Source organism: Mesocricetus auratus, unplaced genomic scaffold (genome assembly GCF_017639785.1).
Source record: "Mesocricetus auratus isolate SY011 unplaced genomic scaffold, BCM_Maur_2.0 Super-Scaffold_100007, whole genome shotgun sequence".
NCBI lineage: Eukaryota > Metazoa > Chordata > Mammalia > Rodentia > Cricetidae > Mesocricetus > Mesocricetus auratus.
The window spans coordinates 49403645-49423524 of record NW_024429191.1 but is presented as its reverse complement, the minus strand read 5'-3'; the positions used below and the strand labels follow the sequence as shown (position 1 = coordinate 49423524).

The 19880-nt window shown below is 47.2% G+C and overlaps 1 protein-coding gene across 11 annotated transcripts in view; it reads right to left on the bottom strand.

Moving 5' to 3' along the window:
- The window catches only part of Mink1 (misshapen like kinase 1), a 55927-nt gene extending 39114 nt beyond the window's left edge, over positions 1-16813 (bottom strand). For 9 of the 11 annotated variants that reach the window (XM_040749016.1, XM_040749018.1, XM_040749024.1 and 6 more), the window contains exon 1: positions 16563-16812. In XM_040749016.1, the coding sequence (XP_040604950.1) occupies positions 16563-16619 (57 nt within the window). In that variant the 5' untranslated portion in view covers positions 16620-16812. Of the gene's footprint in view, positions 1-16562 lie in introns of all 11 variants that reach the window. The other 2 variants (XM_040749017.1, XM_040749019.1) reach the window with 1 other exon arrangement.
- Positions 16814-19880: the final 3067 nt, after the last annotated feature.

Genomic DNA, 19880 nt, shown 5'->3' with positions numbered 1-19880 from the left:
CTACAACTCCAGTTCCAGAAGCTCTTACCCTCACACAGACATATATACAGCAAAATATCAACGCACATATATGAATCATTAAAAAAAAAGAAACAAAGAAGTTAAACTGGGTCTGGTGGCACCTGTCTGTCATCCCAGCTCCTCGGGAGATGGAGGCAGAAGAAAGACCACACGCTCAGGCCTGTCTGGGCAACTTATGACCCTGTCTCAAACAAGAAGTAAAATGGCTGGGGAGGGCTGGGGTTCAGCTCAGTGGACAAGCACTTGCCTAACACATAGGAGGTCCCGGGTTCAATTCCTAGTACCACCAGAGACAGAAAGGTGAGGCCAGATGAGAAGGGCAGGAGGTGACAACCCCTTCTTTCTTCAAACAAGAGCCTATTGGAAGGTTCTAAAGTGTTCAGAGGTAACACAGAGAACCAAGAATGAGCAGAGGTGCCAGGCTGAGTCGGGGAAGCAGAGCAGGGGGAGGGCAGGGCCAGCAGCAGGGTATGGAAGAAAGACTGTCTGAATCATGTTCTCTCCACAGGGTGGGGATGTTCCTGGCTCCACCAGGAACCAACCCAGAAGAAATGACAGTAAAGGAGCATGCCGACACCCTGCACAACTGCCAACCTCTCACCAGGTCTGGCTCTCCTCCTGTGCCTAAGAAACCTTCTCTGACCCCTTCACACCAACTCTAGGAGCCAGTTCATGCATTCATTCAATAAAATCAGTGGGTAAAGAAAGACGCTTGTGTGAGAGCCTGGTCACCTGAATTCATCCCCTGGAACACATGTAAGGTGGAAAGAGAAAACTGATTCCCTAAAGTTCTCCTCAGACGTACACACACACAATATACATCAAGAGCCTAGTGCTGGGGTGTGCCTTACTTGGGAGAGTGCATGCCTACATGCATGAAATCTGGGGTTCCATCCTCAGTGTCTCATAAAACTGGAAGGGGTGGTGTACACCTGTAATCTCCAAACTCAGAGGTGAAGGCAGGAAAATCACAGGTTCAAGGTCACGGTGCTACATAGCAAGTTCAAAACTAGCCTGTTCTTAGGTGGGGACAACAGTGGAAAGCTGGCTCAGCAGTTAAGAGAACTTGCTGCTTTTGCAGAGGATGAATTCAGTTCCCAGCACCCACAGTCCCCATAACGCACAGTCATTTGTAACTCTGGCAACAGCGGTTCCCATGCCCTTTTCTGACTCCTCAGGTACTTTTAGCATGCACGAATGTGATGCACATATACACATGCAGACAACACATGCAGACAAACATTCATACACATAAAATAAGCCTGTTTTATTTATTTAAATGAAGTAGCTAGGATGCAGAGGCAGCTGTCTGGAATGTGGCAGGTAATACACAGAATAGAAAGAGTCCCTTTCCTCAAGGAGTTTATGGTCTACTTAGCAAAGCATATATTGAAGGAAGATACAGTTACACAGCTGTAAGAAACCAAAGAAAAAGGATGAGTACTGTTAGAAAGATTAAAGGAAGACATGACAGGCCAGCTAAGGACACGATATTTAAGCTGAAGCCACCGGAACAGCTAAGAGTTAACCAAGTCAAGGCTAGAGGGGAGGGAGGACTCCACATCCTCAATACCTAGCCCCGAGTCTGTGCCTTACATAAAGCTCTTGTTTGCTTATATAGATGCCTCTCACATCCCAACTATACCCCCACCAGACTGTGCTTCCTCTGGGTAGGTCCACAGCTTTCACACACATGCAAAAGGCAGGGCAAAAGAGACTGCCCAGTGATTGCTGGGAACCCTGACTCAACAAGGGCAAGTCAAACAGGAGTTTCATGTTTGGGTAAGATTTAAGTCACTCTTTCTCCCAGGGACACTGGAGTAGTTGTGGGAGAGCTCCTGGACAAGCAAACGGGAGCCAGGTTCCAGAATCCCAGACCCACACCTGGGGCTGTGACTCATGGCAACAATTATGAAATCAATTGACTGACTGGTTTTTCTCCTTAAACAAAACGCTAAGTCAGGAGAGAATTTTTTTTTTCAGAAGAGAATGTTAACTGAGCTGTAGATTCCCTCTTCAGTAAGAGAAGGGGATTCACACACCCCCATTTAATAAGCATCCAGTAGGCTACGCATTTTCATCTAATACTCGTAACAGTCCTATTATATGGGTTTTGTTATCCTCTCTTTTTTTTTTTTTTTTTTTTTTTTGGTTTTTAGAGACAGGGTTTCTCTGTATTGTTTTGGAGGCTATCCTGGAACTAGCTCTGTAGACCAGGTTGGTCTCAAACTCACAGAGATCCGCCTGCCTCTGCCTCCCGAGTGCTGGGATTAAAGGTGTGCGCCGCCAACGCCCGGCTGTTATCTTCATTTTATAAAGGATAAAAATTAGGTGTGGAGTGCTGGCTGTGGGCCAAAGATCACACTGAGTAGCAGGATTTGAATCCAAGCCTGTTGCCAAGGCCTGTGTGAAAAACAGCTGCACCTACTGCAGCCCCACCCCCTCAATCCTCAAAACCCAAGTAAAAACATCTGTCTTCCAAAGTCAATCCTCACTTGGTCCTGACTTTTCTTTCCTCTCAGCACCAACAGATCTGGATCTGGACAGTCTTTCGGGTATCAATATCCTGAAGGTTACCTTCCTTTTACTCCGTGCGCCTAGGCCTGATGCTCTGCCCCAAGCCTGCACTCTTAACAGCATGTCCACCAGAGACCTCTCCACGATCTTATCATTCTTCTCAACTCCTCCTTTGCCTGGCTCAACACACAGAGGTGTTTTCCTCCTACAAAGAACACCACAGATCCCCATCTGTCTAAATCAGTGGTGAGAATAAATTAACAGCCAGGTGTATCACATACACCTTTAATCCCAGTACTTGGGAGGCAGAGACAGGTGGATCTCTGTGAGTACAAGGCCAGCCTGATCTAAATAGCAAGTTCTAGGTCATCCAAAGTGACACAGTGAAACTGTGACAACCAAAACCAAAACAAACCAAGCCAAAATCCTCTTTATAATACAAACTCAGAGAAGACAGGAAGGGATTCTGGGTCTCAAGTCTGCTTCTGCAGTTCTGGACAAGAAACCAAGACACCAGGGCCCCACCCTGAGTGTGGTGACTCACCTCCTGGGCAAGCCTGGCTATGTGCAGGTGATTTTGACTGAAAGCCACTGAGTTCCTACCCCCTCATTTTGCAAGGGAGGAAACCAAGTCCAGGAGAGACTTATGCTAGAGTTGGAATGGAAAGGAGTACCAGGTCTCCGGGCACCACTCCCACTGAAGATGAACAGGCCCTCACCCTGGCCTGGCCTTCAACAGGGAACTCTCTGGACATCAAGTTTACTCAATGAGGTCATGAAGCTAGGGGATCTTGGCAAAAGCAAGGTACTCACTGTTAGCTTGCTGAACAGACTACACACCTAGGACCCCAGGATGACCAGCACTCACAGGCACTTCAAATATGCCAGGGACTGTGCAATCCAATAAGTTACTAAGCACCCACCTAAGTATCAGAAGTCAGCTCTAGCCCCAGAGCCTTGGCCTTCTTCCAATGTAAGGTAGCCAGGGGGTACTCTGCTTTAGACAATAAGCAGGCAAGCCCCTTTTTGCCTTTATTAGGACTGGAGATGGCAACAGCATGCCAGACTACAGGATAACACTCAAGGGAAGACAGGTTCTAAGAGAAGCAATAGAACATTCCTTTATTCAAACTTTCAGGATTGGGTAGCCTCCATCCAAGAAAAGCAACCAGCCTCAATTCACACTGGGCTGAGTACATGCAGCCTGCTCTAAGAGCAGAGAAAAGCACCTTTTGAATCTACAGGCTTTCTCTTACTTTAGATCCAACACTACCTTGAGGAAATGGGGAGGTCTGGAGGGCAAGCTTCTGACTGCTACTCTAGGCACACAGTCCTAACCACCTGCACCCTTGAGTTACTACCTCCAAATCATGACCTGCAGGCCTCCACTGCCTGCACCTGACTTCCAAGGCCACCTTTCTTTCTGGCTCGATTGACTATCAAGACCGACCAACCTCTCGCCGCCCCTTTCTCGCTCATGTTTCCCATATCCCAATAAAAGCCAAAGAATAAACTGTTAGAGCAGCCATGGACAAGGGAACTTAGATCAGCAGGGCTCTGTTCTAAGATATAAACTATTTCTGGGTCATGCTTTGGGTCTGTCCAGTGGTGTGAACACCCCAGAAGAAAGCAGAGTCTGACTTCACTCAATTGTTCCAGCAGTGCGCGTGCATGCATGCACACACACACACACACACACACACAGAAAGCTATTAAAATTTTCACCCTCTAAATGGTCTTCTTTCCAACCTTCTCTAACACATTGGTTTTCAACCTGTGAGTCATAACCCCTTTGGGGGTCGAATGACCCTTTCACAAGCATTGCCTAAGATCATAGAATTTATATTACGATTCATAACAGTAGCATGATTACAGTTATGAAGTAGCAACAAAGCCGGGCGTTGGTGGCGCACGCCTTTAATCCCAGCACTCGGGAGGCAGAGGCAGGTGGATCTCTGTGAGTTCGAGGCCAGCCTGGTCTACAAGCCCTAGTTCCAGGGCAGCCTCCAAAGCCCCGGAGAAACCCTGCCTCGAAAAAAAAAAAAAAAAAAAAGTAGCAGCAACAAAAAAATTTTATGGGGGTCACCACAACATGAGGTATTGAGGGTCGAAGCATCAGGGAAGTTGAGAACCACTGCTCTAACACATGCCCCTCAGCCCACCAGGATGAAATGAAGTAAAAAGCTGATGACAGACACAAGAACAAGGCCAGGAATCCCTGCAAGTTGTGTGGAGCTGAGGACAGAAACCACTTCTCTTCCACCTGCCCACCGGATCCTCTTGTGATGACAAGGTGCCCTTTCTTTTGAAGTCCCTTTCAGAGGCCTGTGAGTGTGTACTAGAGCCAGCAGTGAGGGCCGTGTTCAAAGCCAATTGATAACTCTGAGACAGTTCATGTCACCTGACTTGTCAAATATTAAGCATCTGTCTCGGTCCAGTCCTCTGTTCAATTCTGCACACAAAAAGGGAAGAAAGTAGTATTCTGGGCCGGGGGAGCAAGACATAGATTGGTGTTTGATGGACACAGAGACTCGGCAGGGTACATGAAAACATTCTGGAGGATGGTGATGGAATTTACTTAATGCCACAAAACTGTATGCTTAAAAACATAGCTAAATGCAAGCCAGGCTGTGATGGTGCAAGCCTTTAATCCCAGCACTTCGGAGGCAGAGGCAGGTGGATCTCTGTGAGTTTGAGGCTAGCCTGGTCTATAAAGAGTTAGTTCCAGGACAGGCTCCAAAGCTACACAGAGAAACTGTCTCAAAAAACCAACCAACCAACCAGATATCTAAATGTAAATCCATTGTTACATATTTTAACCATTTTAAAAAGTTTTTTTTTAAAGAACCTGGAGAGATGGCCCAGTGACTAAGAATGTTTGCTATTATGGCAGAGGACCTGGATTCAGTTCCTTGCACCCTTATGGAAGCTCACCACCACCTGTAATTCCACTTCAAGGATACCAGTGCCTTCTTCAAGGCACCAGGCATGCATATAGTGCACATATATACACCACATATATATGCAAACATTCATATATGTAAAATAAAGACAAATCTTTTTTTTTTCTTCTTAAAGACACAAACCTGGAGATCTGAATCATGTGCTCCTGCAAGGCAGAAATCATTTCACACTGGCTGTCTCTAATCCATTAAAGGAGTCATATTCTAAAAGTCACCACGGACTTCACAAGTCCTCGGCAAATCTACATAACCCATTTGCCATAGGTCACAGAAATTTTACACATTTGCAACTGAAACAAGCAGAAAACAGTGTAAGGTGCTGGCCAGACACTGCCCTCCAGCCCTCCCTTCAATGCCCACCCCACACTTCCTGCCTCCAACTACAAGCAATTTAAAAAAGCTCTGGTTCTGAGTGAGTCAGTTCTGAGACTAAACCCAGGCTCAGCTGCTCACTGACCTTCCGACTTCAGATCTTGCACAGGTTACTGAACTTCCAAATAGCTTCTCTCCGTTTCTCTTGTTGAAAGGGCTACTGTGAGGGGAAACTGAGATCACACAAGGACAGCAGCTACTGCACAGTGAGTGCTCCTTGCTCCAGCTCCCAAACCCCCTTCTGAAATGAACACATTAAAATACAAATGACTCGTATCAAAGCGTTCTTTGTTCCGCACTGAAGAAAGGCAGGAAAAAAGGCTTATGAGAGAGGATCCGAGGGCCAGAAAGTCAGACTCTGGTCCACGTGCCCTGTGTCTCCAATCTTGCCTTGCCGCATGTCCACAGCAGCGCCCACAGCCTTGTTAAGGTTGGAGCGACTTGGCCACTTTCTCTGGCCCTCGGATAAACAAAGACAAGTGACTATCAAGCTCTGCTGCACATCTTGGCTCCTGTGGCCCTGTGCGATGTGGCAAGGTGCCTTCCACGCTCTCATACTTCCCCACAAGGTGTAGATTTGGGGTGCTGAGGCTGAGATAAAAGTGGAGGACAAGGACAAGTACGCCTCTCCGTCTACGACTGATCCGAATAAAACTCTTCTACCTTTGAGGGGACATGCAAAAGATGAATAGACGTGAGCGAGGAAACCAATATCCCAGCCTGTCTCTCAACACTGCACGCACACGCACACCTACTTCTGAGCTTGGGTTACCCTGCTCAACTGTTTTCCTGAAGGCGCTTCTCTGAACTACTGAGGATGAATTCTGCAGGGCTCCACACTTCCTTACACATGTGTCTTGAGGGAATGGGCAGGGGTGAAGAGAACATGAAAACTGCCCCTAGTCTGGCAGGTAACCTACCTATTTTGCCTCCAGAAGTGTACTGGCAAACACAGCTCTCAGTCTGAGTTATGTACCATGTGCAAAAGCAATTCCTCACTCCTCCCAGAAAGAAGTGAACAGGAGAGAAGAACTTCCTACTGACAGAAGAAACCTAGCTTGTCCTTCCCTGGCCTGTCCCATATCCATAACAAATTCACAAAGGTTCTGGAAAACAACCAAGAGTGGAAAAACAATTCTTCAATGCAATGTCTGCAAGACTGCAGGATGGCTAATATTCTTGTCACCACATACTAAGTATCTTTAGTGTTCCCAAGACACAGTAAACAGTTAACCTCCTCCTCAACACTTCCAAACACACTCTGGAGGGTAGTGCCACTCAGCTGAGAACCACTGAGCACTAACTCGTACTGTTGTGTATCCCATGGGCCTACCATATTCTAGTCATCCATTATGGCTCGGGAACTAAACCCTGTAGAACAAGTCAAGAGCCCTATCTCCAACCAAGTGAATAATTACTGAATCCTTAGCTTGTAGTCAGCATCTTTATAGGCAGTGACAGATCAATAGGAAATATGGGTCAGGATCCCCATGCACAAGGAAGTGGTAGGAGACTATAAAACATGATTTGATATACAGTAGTATGCAATCAAAATAAGACATATGGTCTATGAGAAGCAGATAACATAGTCAGCTAAGGGCTGGCACTATGACAAGGACTTTGTGGGGAAAAAAACAAGTTGTGGTAGGTCTTGAAGAAGGTGGAATTTTCTTTACTCAGAACTTCTGAACCTCAATCTCTCCCTGTTAAGAATTGCTGTCCATGGAAAACTCCTTTTTAACTTGGTTCCAGGAGCAATTCACAGTCCAACTCTTCAAACCCCATGCTCAAACAGTTGCTGGTAGACAACGGTGTGACTCAGACCCCACAGCAGAGGCACAGGCACCAAAGATGAGTCAAAGACATTCAGTGCCACATACACTCACTGAGCCCTGAATGCTGGCTGGGCTTCCCAGGCTACAGGAGTGCAACATTCTCCTGCCAGTTCCAGCCTGCATGGTCTCCTACTGTGGGGACACGAACTTCTGTAGCATGATGTCTCAATTACCTTCTCTATGGAAAGTCTCACTAGACATCTTCATTTTTCTCAGACAAACAGTCCCTGCTTCCTCCCCTCAAAGCCCATCCCACCATCTTCCACAGTCCATCCACCAGACATTCAAGCTGCTTCTGGAGTCTGGCTCCTCCAAGAAGCCCAAGACTTGAGGCTTCCCCAACCCTCTTTCCTTTCCAGCATTCAAAAATCACTAACACTCCCCCTACACACTCCACTCACCCTTTACTTGCACACAATGTAAATGAGTCTTGTCTATTTATATAGAAAGAATCTATCTAATGTTAGAGGAAGGATCCCATTTCCCACAGACCATAAGAGCTAAGTCCAAGGCCGAGCCTGGTTGCTCTTATTCTTGAGACTCGTTTACCTCAGCCACCACTCACACTAACAATCCAGCTCCCAGAGCACAGAGCCACAGGTGAGTCCACAGACTCAAGACTCAGGAGCCCTCCCCCAAGAAATACACTTGAGTCTTGTGCCCTTTCCACATATAATTCCTTATTTTATAAAACATTTTTTAGCCTGCCATTGGTGGCAAACGCCTTTAATCTCAGCACTCAGGAGGCAGAGGCAGGCAGATCTCTGAGTTCAAGGCCACCCTGGTCTCCATAGCGAGTTCCAGGACAGCCTCCAAAACAATACAGAGAAACCCCATCTCGAAAAACCAAAACCAACCAAACAAACAAACAAAAAACATTTTTTTTCCTCCCACATAAAGGTTCAGAATAAGTTCTTTAGACAAAGCTAAGTCTGGAGTTTTCAACTCCTCAGACTAATGGCTCACAACCCATGATGCAGTCCCATTTTTTAGCCACCAACTAATTCTACCTATGGGCTGCTTCATTTCTAATTAAAATGCCAGCTACCCTTATGCCTACCAACCAACCAACCAACCAACCAACCAACCATCCAACCAACCACTCTTTGTCTTGTAAAAACAAACCAGGAGTGTTGACTGACATCTGTAATCCCAGCACTCAGGGGGATAACATACTGAGTTGTAGGCCAGCTAGGACACAAAGTAAGATCCTGTCTCAAAACAATTCAAACCAGAAAAATAATGCAAAAAAGTTGGCATAGTGGCACGAACCCATAATCCCAGCACTTGGGAGGCAGAGGCAGGAGAATTCCAAGTTTGAGACCAGTCAGGGATACACAGCAGATTGAAGGCTAACCTAAGCTAAATAACCAGACTCTAGTCTCAGAAAAAACAAACACTAGGTGGATTTCAGAGCTTAAACTTGGGTCACTGGGCTTCACAGAAGGAGCCTTCCTGTAACTACTAAGCCATTTCATTTCACCAGCCCTCTTTAGTTATTTTTTTTTCCTTTGAGACAAGGTCACACTGTAGTTCTGGATGTCCTAGCACACTCATTACATAGATGAGGCCAGCCTCAAACACGGAGATCCACCTTCTTGTGTCTCCCCAGTGCTGAGACCAAAGGCGTGTTCCAGTACACCCAGCTTCACTGGTCCTCTTATTACTTTGGATTTTGAGATAGCTCGCTAAGTTCCCCAGGCCAGCATTAAGCTTACTCTGTAACGAGGCAGGCCTTGAACTTGCAATTCTCCTGACTCAACCTGACAAAGCTGCTAGGACTACATGCTTTTGTCATCAGGCAGAACCTACACATTCTCCTGTAGATTTTAAATCATCTCTTGATTACTTTTAATACCTAATATAAATATCAATGCTATATAACAGTTGATATGCCATACTGTTCAGGGAACTGTGACAAGAAAAATCAAACTTGTGCAGTCATACTGTAATCCCAGCACTTGAGACCTTAAAGTATGAGCATAGAGTTTGACTCAGTTGATGCTACATAGTGAATTCCAGTCCAACCTGGGCAACATAGTGAGACCAACAAAAACAAAACAGAACAACCACCAAGTCAATTAGGACTGGGCTCAGTGTTTAAAGCATGTAAAGAGCCCAAGTTCAAACCTTCAGAGCCTGTGCAAAGCCAGGTGCAGGGTTCCTATGGTGGGATGGGAGGCAGACAAGGAAAAGACTCTGAAAGCTGAAGCCAGCCAGCCTGGCATGTGTAGCAACAAACAAAAGTTTTGCCTCAAATAAGGTGCAGAGTGAGAACCCAAGGATGTCCTCTGATCTCTAAGCACACACACCACAGTATACACATTCATCTCATGATGCACACACACATTCATACACAAGAAAATTTTAAAAAGTCCATTCACTAACCTAATCACTTTCTGTTCTAGTTTTCAACCTAGGAGGGAAAAGCCCAGAGGTTATTGGCATAAACTGGGTTATCAATAGGTTATAAAGTAGGTTAGGAGGAGAGTACGACTGAACACTGGATTTCCAGATGATTGGCCACTAATCATAGCACAACAGAAAATAAATGTAAGTTCGTAACATTCAGAATTAGTAAGAATGCCCAACTTTGAGAGTTCTAAGATACTGAAGGAGCACTAACCATTAAGAAGAGAACAAGAGACCAAGCGGTGGTGGTGCATACCTTTAGTCTCAGCACTGGGGAGGCAGAGACAAGCAGATCTCTGTGAGCTCAAGGTCAGCCTGGTCTATTGAGTGAGAGAATGAATTCCAGGGCAAGCTCCAAAGCTACAGAGAAAATCTTACCAAAAAAAAAACCAACCAAACAAACAAAAAACGAGAGGGGGTGGAGAGAGAGAGACAGAGACAGAGACAGAGAGAACACGAACACAAGGCTGGAGAGGTTCAGAGGTTAAAAGCACTGGCTGCTCTTCCAGAGGACCTGGGCTCAAATCTTAGCACCCACGTGGCATCTAACAACTGTCTGTTAACTCCAGGTCCAAAGACTCCTATGTCCTCTTCTGGCTGTTGTAGGCACCAAACTCATATGGCACACAGACAAAACACTCATAAAACAAAAAGATGAGACGAACCTAGGGGGGCACAGTGTACATGCCTGTAGTACCAATGACTTAGGAGGAGGATAACTTGAGTTCAGGAGTTTGAGACCAGCCTGGGCAATATAACAAGACCCCTGGCAAGAGATGGGGTGGGGGTGGGGTGCTTCTAGGGTCTGGGTTTGCAAAGGCATTTCTTAGAGGAATGCTCACAGAGTACTGATTCAAAAGCTTAGTACAGTTGTGAGCACAGTGTCACATCCTTCCCACAGGGTCTAGAACCTGATGTCAACAGCACACAGACAATGCTTAGCGATGAAGGGAAGGTCATCCCCCACAACTTTGACAAGACTCTGGAGACAGAAACTCTGCAGGCAGACTCAGCTAGCTTCTGGAGATGCTGTGTAGTCTCAGGACATTTGTATGTGACTGGGTGGGCAGGTGACTGCATTCCTTGTTTACAGACCTAAACAAAATTGCAAGTTTGTCAACAGAAGTTGCACACTTCCTGCCATCCTTCCCCCTAAGTGACAAAATGTTCTAAGCAGCCCAAATAGTGTGTTATCCTGTCTTAGGCACACAGTTTGTAGTTCAATGGAATAAGGCCATTATTTCAAATCTAGACCCTATAGCCCATCATGAGCCCTTGGGGCGAGAATGAGGGACAGAGTGAGTGTAGGCCAGAGGTCAACATCATTATCTTCCTTCCCTCTTCAATGCTTCTCCTCCTTACTTTTCAAGACAGGGTTTCTCACTGAACCCAGAGTTCATTTATTTGGCTAAACAAACTGGCCAATGAACTCCAGGGATGCATCTGCCTCAGCCCCCAGCACTGGGATTACAGATCTGTGGGTACTGGGGATCCAAAGTCAGGTCCTCATGCTTGCACAGCAGACACTTCACTGACTTCACATTCTCATCCCTCTTCCCCTTGTTTTCATTGTCAAACTCTTGGGGGCTAGAGAGATGGCTTAGTGGGTAAGTTCAAACATGAGGATGTCAGGGTGAAGTGAGGAGCAATTACTCACAAAGTTAGGCACAGATATGTGTGCCCGTAACCCCAGAATTCAGGGGAATAAAATAGGTAGATGTACTAGGAACTTGCTGACCAGCCAGCACAGCCCAAAATAGCAAGCCTCTGGGTCAGTGAGACCCTGTGTCAAGGGTGGAAGGTAGAGAATGAAAAAAGGCACTCAACACACTCACACACTCACTCACACACACTCACATACACACTCACACTCACATAAACACTCACACACTCACACACACTCACACTCACACACTCACACACACTCACTCACACACACTTTGATTTCCCAAAGAACTGCTCCTTCACGTGCCATTAAGGCTATGACAATTTGTCCTATCCTACATGAAGGGTGGTGACGTTCCTCCCTTTGTCTGGGTAATGGCTGAATTCCAGTCATGGCCTCTGTTATCATCCTTTTATCATTTTACCAACACAACATTTTTCATCACTTCAAATGTCACAGGCTTTCAAACCCCCCTCCCTTCTGTCATTCTCTAGGAGAAAAGTCACTAAATGCCCTCCCTGCCACTGCAGGAGGCCAGTCCTCCCATCCCTCTGCCTATGACATCTGTCATCAACCTGTGGACAGCTAGCAAGCATCTCAGCACATAGCAGTGATCCTAGACATAAGCCTCATGGCCAGCTTTCCTGGTGATGCCGGCTCCGTGGCAGCAGACAAGAGGAGGAGGAAAGACATCTTCAAAGAACACACACAACCATTTGAGAGACACAAAAGAACATGCAAAATCATTTGAGAAGAAACACCTGTCAACAACTACCACCCAACAAGAAGTCCCTTGAAGGTGTGCTGTGGCATGACTTCAATACAGTCACACGGCCTGGCCCCACAGCCTCAGAGACACTGTATTTCTAAAACTTCTGGCTGCTGCACAGTAGAAAGAAACTGATTTATGAAGTGGGTCAACCAAAAGCAGTAATGTAAAAGGAAAGAGGTCAGCCTGGAGCTTGCTCACCCCTTTCCCAGCTACTTCTGCTCATGCTTTATTGTTTGTGAGGAGCCACAGTGCCAAGTCAGAGGACTCGTCTGGAACACAACCAAGTCTGGACACAAAGATGACTTAAAACTAGAGGCCCAAATTCTCTCTCAGCTAATACTAACTTTATTTTAGAGTCATGGCTAGGTCAGACACATCCAGAGCTCTGGGTTAACACAAAACAAAGTCTGATCCCAACGGATCTCAGAGGATACTCTTTGTTGTTGTTTTTGAAATGGGTTCTCATGCATCCCAAGCGGCTCTTGAGTTTTTGGTTTTTTGAGGGAGGGTTTCTCTACTATGTAGCCCTGGCTGTCCTGGAGCCATGTAGACTAGGCTGGCCTGGAACTCAAAGGAAGCCCACCTACCTCTACTAGGGTTAAGGTGGGTGCTACACCAAATAGATTTATTTATGCTGATTTGTGGTGTGTGTGCGCGTGCGTGCAAGCATGCATACATGCGCTCATGGACACAAATGTATGCATGCACATACATACCTCATGACACACATGTGGAAGTCAGAGGACAACCCAGGAGTTCTGTTCTCTCCTTCCACCATGTAAGTTCTGAGAATCAAACTCTGGTGTTATCAGGCTTAGTAGAAACTGCCTTTACTCTCTGAGCCATCTCCTCAGGCTAGGTAACCATTTTTTCCTTTTTTTCTCTTTTTTTCCAGACAGGATTCCTTTGTGTAGCCCTGGCTATTCTGGAACTCACTATATAGACCAGACTGTCCTCCATCTCAGAGATCCGCCTGCCCCTGCCTCCCAAGTGCTGGGATTAAGGTGTAGGCCACCATGGCCCAGAAGGTAGGTCTAGCATTTCTTGAGTACTGTAAGCAAGCATTATACTAATAGCTTTCAGTTATTATACCATGCATTTAGTTAGCAAGCATCTGAGCCCCACTATGTAAACTCTGTTCTAGGTACTGGGGACACAGACAGACCAAAACAGTAAAAATTCTAGTTGACAGCAAGCTTTTATTTTTGTGGTACTGAGGATCCTAGGACTTCATGCATGCTAAATAGACAGCTACCATTGAGTTGAACCCCAAGCCTTAATCCACATTTAGTCAAGACTGACTAAATAAAGCTATGTCACCGGGGAGGCCAGCCTGGTCTACAGAGCAAGTTCCAGGACAGCCTCCAAAACAATACAGAGAAACCTTGTCTCGAAAAACAAAACAAAACAAACAAACAAAAAACCTATGTCAACTAGTGATAAGAACTATGAAAAAATAATTTTATAAAAACATAAAGCAGGGAAGAGGGTGCTATTTTTTAGAGCTGTCCTGGATGCTTCTCAGTTCTAAACTAGGAATTGAGCTAAATACTTAATGTGTAGCATTTCATTTAATTTCAGTCACTCTCTGTTCAGTGCTATTGACATTCCCATCACAAAGCAAGAAAATGGAACTCAGGGAAATAAGACTCTTTGCAGAGTCTGCAGGGAGGGAAGTAAGAGTGAAGGACCAAGGCCTGTGTCCCACAGGAGGTAAGGAAACTGGGACCTGAATCAGGAAAGCAACTCCAGACTCATGTTCCTCTCCAGTTACACTATGCCACCATACTGTTGGACACACAGCCCAACAAGTCAAGGGTGATGTGGTCACAAAGCAACAGGTTCATCTGGTCTCCTTGCTAAGAGATGAATTAGTGCAATTCAATCTTCCTCTAATATCAAACTGTCACTGCCAGTTGAAAACCAAGCCTTATCTTGAAACAAGAGGAGAAAAACATCTTAGGCTCATTAAGGTTTCTCCCATCCTACCCCAACCACCAACACCAGCACCAGTCCTCTCTAGAAAACAGGAACAGAATAAGGTGTGACTGAGCCAGCAGTCAGATGGGGCCACAGCAGTTGTTGGGAGGTGTGTTGGATGAGACTGGAAACTGAGAGAGAAGCCAGCAGCAAGGCAACAGGGGCCTTCCCAGCCCCATTTCAAGGAAGCACAGCTCAACCATAAGTCCTAGAGTACTGGAGTGAGAGACATGCCTTGTTTTCTTCAGAGGCAGGACAGACAGAAGCACAAGGAACAGGTCACCCAGCTCTCTTGAAGGGAAGGAGAGGAAAATCAGGAGGGAAGTCCTGGAGGGAAATGCCATGCCCAAGGTCAAATGGCAAGTGCAGGATAGCTGGAAACCCATGCTGGGGGCCCAGATTAAGTTACCAGAGAGGCCAGAAGAAAAGACAGTAAACAGAGGACTGAGGTTCAAATCAAAGTTCACGGTCAGCACCTACCCACTGTGTTATAGTGTCTAGTCACCACTGCCAGAGCACCTGTGGCCAGAGTTAATCAACAACTTCAATTTGCAATTTCATTCCAAATCCGAGCACATTAAGAGACTTTATTCAAAACCTGGGTTTCCACCTTCCATTCCAATGGACTTGAGCACCTCGATTTAAACACTGACTGAACCGACCCCCCAGTCTTCAGATCTTTTCCCTACTGAAACAGAGAGAGAGACAGAGAGAGACAGACAGAGACAGAGAGAGAGACAAACAGAGAGACATAGAGACCCATTGCTCAGTCTTGTTCTCCAGCCAAGTCAGGTCTCATAACCTAACATTGCACCAAACAAATTATGACCTGAATGGCAAGGGAAGAAAAAAAAAAACTGTGTCACCTAGAGAAACCCAATTAACAACATGACTCTGCTCTCTTCAATTCTCTCTCCCCTGTAGTCATATCCGGGGCACTTGTGGGCTGGCTGCCTTTTCCCTGGCTAATTCAAAAGTCAGAAGACAATCTGCTCAGGGGCATTCTAAAAAGCTAAGCATGAGATGGGAAATCCTGCTCTAGATACACCTCCGCCAGTTGGGAAAGCTCGCAGGGCACAGAATCAAAACACCACCTGGGAGACAGTCTGGAGTGGTTCACCTTGAAATCGCTATGTTGCCCTTAAGACGAAGCTGCCCGCTAAGGAAAAACATACAAAGCTGCTGAATTGAAAATTCCGGAAGGAGAGCGAGAGTAAGCGCCCCACGTGGAACAATAATTGGGTTATTTGAAAGCCGTCCTGACACAGTTGTTTCCTCTTAACCGCTCTCCTAAGGAGCCCCCTCCCTCCAGGTCTCCTCTGCCTCCACCCCCACTGGTTTCGCCAACCCCTCACCACTGACCACAGGCAGCATGTGTTTTGTGTGTGTACATATATGTAAACATCGTCTTCCGGCCCGAATTTCCGAGGGAACCAATGCTTCCCTTCCTGCCCCTGTGCACTTGTCTGTCCTCCCAGCCCTACACGGCTGCAGAGTTAGTAATGCAATATTCGGGGACCCCGAGACCGGAAATGCCTGGCTCTGGAAAGCCGCACTTGAATGCGAGAGAAGGGATAGAGAAAGTGAGCGTGGGAAGGAGACGTAGGTGGTGTGTGGGGTAGTGTGAGGAGGTGAAATGCCGCCCAAGCTGCAATTCAGGGGTAGGCGAGGAAGAAAACGAGGAATGAGGGGGAGGCTGAGGCACTTGCAAAGTCAAAATTCCAGGAGCCGGAGGAGGTGGTGGCAGGAGACGTGAGAACCGAGGAAGGGTGAGGGGCCACAAAAACGACTCTGCAGGTGATGCCGAGCTGGATTTAGGGACACTAGAGGTGACCCTCAAACGCCTAGAAGGGTGAGGACTCGGATCCAGGCAGCAAGGTAGGGGTGGCAGGCAGGTGTGGGGGAGGGCAGCGCAGGGTGGGGACCGAACTGGCTCCCAGAATCTGCAGAGGGTGGGGGCCCGGGCGGCGCGAGCCGGGGAGAGGGGCAGGAGTCGCGGGGCCGAGGCTGGGGGCGGCGCTCACCCTCAGGGCGGACAGGTCGATGTCGTCCAGGCTGCGGGCGGGGGCTGGGTCGCCCATGGCCGCCGCAGGGCCGCTCACGCTCCGGCTCGCTCACTTCGCTGCCTCCGTCGCCGTTTCTCCCCCATCGGGGGACCCGGGGGGCGGGCTCCACCGCGCCTGCCCCGAAGGCCGGGGAGGGGGAGGGCCAGCGGGAGGACCGACCCAGCGGCTGACAGGCGCTCTCACCCGCGCTCCTGCAACCCGAGCCGCCGGCTGCCCTGCGCACGCGTCGAGCGGGCCGTGACGCGAGCGCGCCGGGCGCCCCCTCCCGCCGGGCGCCGACACCTGCGCGCAGGCGCAGGAGAGCGGGCGGAGGGCGCGCGCCGGCCGAGCCTCGCGGGAGCCTGGCATGCAAGGAGCGTGCCCACCTGCTGGTGCGCGTGCGCACACACCTTCCCTTACTTTCCCCTTTTATTTATATTATTATTATTTATTATTATTATTATTATTAGCCTCCTCTCCCCTAATTCTTTCCTTGATTTTTTACTTGACTCCTTTCCTTCCCTTCTTTCTTTCGTGTGCCCAGCTGCCAATCAAACCACCCACCTTTCTATTTGCGGGGGAAGGGAGGCGGGACCCAACCCCCTCTATTACTAGGGGGTTGTTATGGTAACTCCCCACGCGAGGGCTGGTGGCCTCTAGATAGGACGGGCTGTCCACCCACCCAATTGCCATGGCAACTGTGGAGCCGCTGAGGGAGGGGCCTCTCCGTGAGAAGTTGGCTGGAGAAACCACGTGGGAGGGAAGGAGGGGGTACTGTCTGCCCTTTACTCCCTTTCCTGGCTGGAGTAGGGATGTTGGAAGCGGATCTCGGCCGTTAGGATAGGCACTCCGACTGCACACGTTTATCTCTGCTTCTCTTAACACAGTGTTGTGCAGGAAGGGACTATCGCTGGAGTTGCTAGTGGCAAAAGAAGAGGAAGAAACTGTATCCAATCCCTTCACGTTTTCTTCCAGCACCTTAGATCTGATACACATGTTGACACAGCATCTCCAGCCGGTTAGTCTCACTAGAGGATGGGTCATGCTTTGTAACTATATAGACAGTCATGTTCTGCCACTGACCAGTGTACCGTGTGGCTTTGAACAAGTGAATTTGCCTCTGTGGGCTCTTCTTTCCCTATGGAGTTGAGGGGAGAAGGTTCTCTGCCTGTCTTGAGACCTCTTCCGACATTAGTACTCCCTCTGAAAAATCCCCGTTTCCAGTCTTAATATAAACATCACTTAGATGAGTTTGAATTCTCTGGAGCCTTGTTGGCACATTTGGATGCTTACCGTGCCCCTGATATTCAAGCCCCCGTTATTCTGTCAACCTCCCACATGGCCCCTCTGCCTGGCACCCTCCGGTCAGTTCTTCATATCCAGAAGTGATTTTCCTAGACTTAAATCTGACATCATTCTCCTGTTTACAACGGTTTTCCGAACCCCACCACTCAAGAAGCTGAGGCAGGAGGACTTCATTTTCTGTTAGCTTGGGTTATGTAGTGACTATCTGAAAAGAAAAATGAGTAAGACCACCCTTGCTGACTCCCGCTGCTTTGTGGGTAGAGATATCAAAGACTTTCACGATCCTGTCCGTTTCTCTGGCTTTGTGTATTTTGTTTTCTTTTTTTTTTTTTGGTCTTATGTTTTAATAAGCTCACTTGTTCCAGCTGTACTGAAATACACTCTACTTGAAGCTCCCATAACTCAACATCTCTCCTCTGTCTTTGCACTTGGTTTTCTTTCCCTTGGAGTATTCTCCGACTTCCAGTTGGGTCGGCTAGTTTTATGTCAACTTCAGCTCCTGCTTCCAGGTTCCCGCCATGATTTTTCTTTTACAAATTTTTTTTTTTTTGGTTTTTACGAGACAGGGTTTCTCTGTATTGTTTTGGAGTCTGTCGGTCCAGCCCAGCCTCGAACTCACAGAGATCCTCCTGCCTCTGCCTCCCGAGTGCTGGGATTAAAGGTGTGTGCCACCACGGCCCGGCCTTTTACAAAATTTTGTTTCATGTATTTGTGCGCATGCTCGAGTGCTACAGTGCACATATGGAGGTCAAAGGGCTACCTCAGTGTATTCATGTCACCAGGCTTGATGAGACAGGCATTTTGCTGGTCCTGAAATCTTTGTTGATCTAGTGAGTTTGGCTCTTCTGTTTTAGCCGCCTGAGGGCTTTGGTAACATTTGATACTATGAATTTTAAGTATGTAAATCTACCCAGAAATGATGTCAGTCTTGTCCAGCACAGGGTCTGGCACCTTCAGATGATTTGGGAAGGCTAAATTGCATCATGGCTTCTGTTGCCTAATAGACAACACAGTAGTTCAAGGTCAAGACCATTGTATAGTAGGAGAAACAAAATTTGAAGTGGCTGCTGTAGGCAAATCACTAATCCCTCTAATTGTTTAACCCAATTCTAATTATCTATAAAATAGATATTAGGGAGGTTAGAAACTAGGTGTTGTGGCCAAACACTCACCATATTCTGGAGGCTAAGGCAAAAGGAATCCTGCAAATACAAGTTCAGCCTGGGCTACAGAGTGAGATCCAGGCCAGCCAGTGCTATATGGGACCTTGTTTTAAGAAATAAACAAAAATCCAGGTGTGGTGTATGCCTGTAATCCCAGCACTTGGGAGGCAAAGGCAGGAAGATCACAGCAAGTTCATGGCCAGCCTGGTCTACACAGTGAATTTCAAGCCATCAAAATTCTGTCTAGGGCTGGAGAGATGGCTCAGAGGTTAAGAGCATTGACTGCTCTTCCAGAGGTCCTGAGTTCAATTCCCAGCAACCACATGGTGCCCACTTCTGGCCTGCAGGCATACATGAAGGTAGAACACTGTATACATAATAAATCTTTTTAAAAAAGATTCTGTCTAAAATGAATTAATAATAGTGAGTCACTTATACTTATACTTAATAAATTTTCTGATGCCAGATTCATGGGATGTTTGATAAAGATAATTAATAAACAAATGAGCAAATCAACACCTTGGGGACGGGATAAATGGCCACCTTCACTTCATGAGGCCATGCAATCCCTGGAGTGGGGAGGGGAGAAAGCAAGACTGGTGGGAGCTGGTTCTTGTTTGTATTGAGACAGGGTGGCTACCTTCCTTCCTCCCCTACACTGTTAGCCTCTTATCAAGACTCTGAAGTTCAGCTGGGCTTGTTTACTAGTGCAGTCCTTGCCCTCGGGAGGCTGAGGCATGCGGCTCAAGGATGCCTGAGTTGTACAGCAAGACCCTGTAGTAGCTGAGCATAAAGCAGAAGCAGGATTGCGGGCAGCCATGCTGGTCTT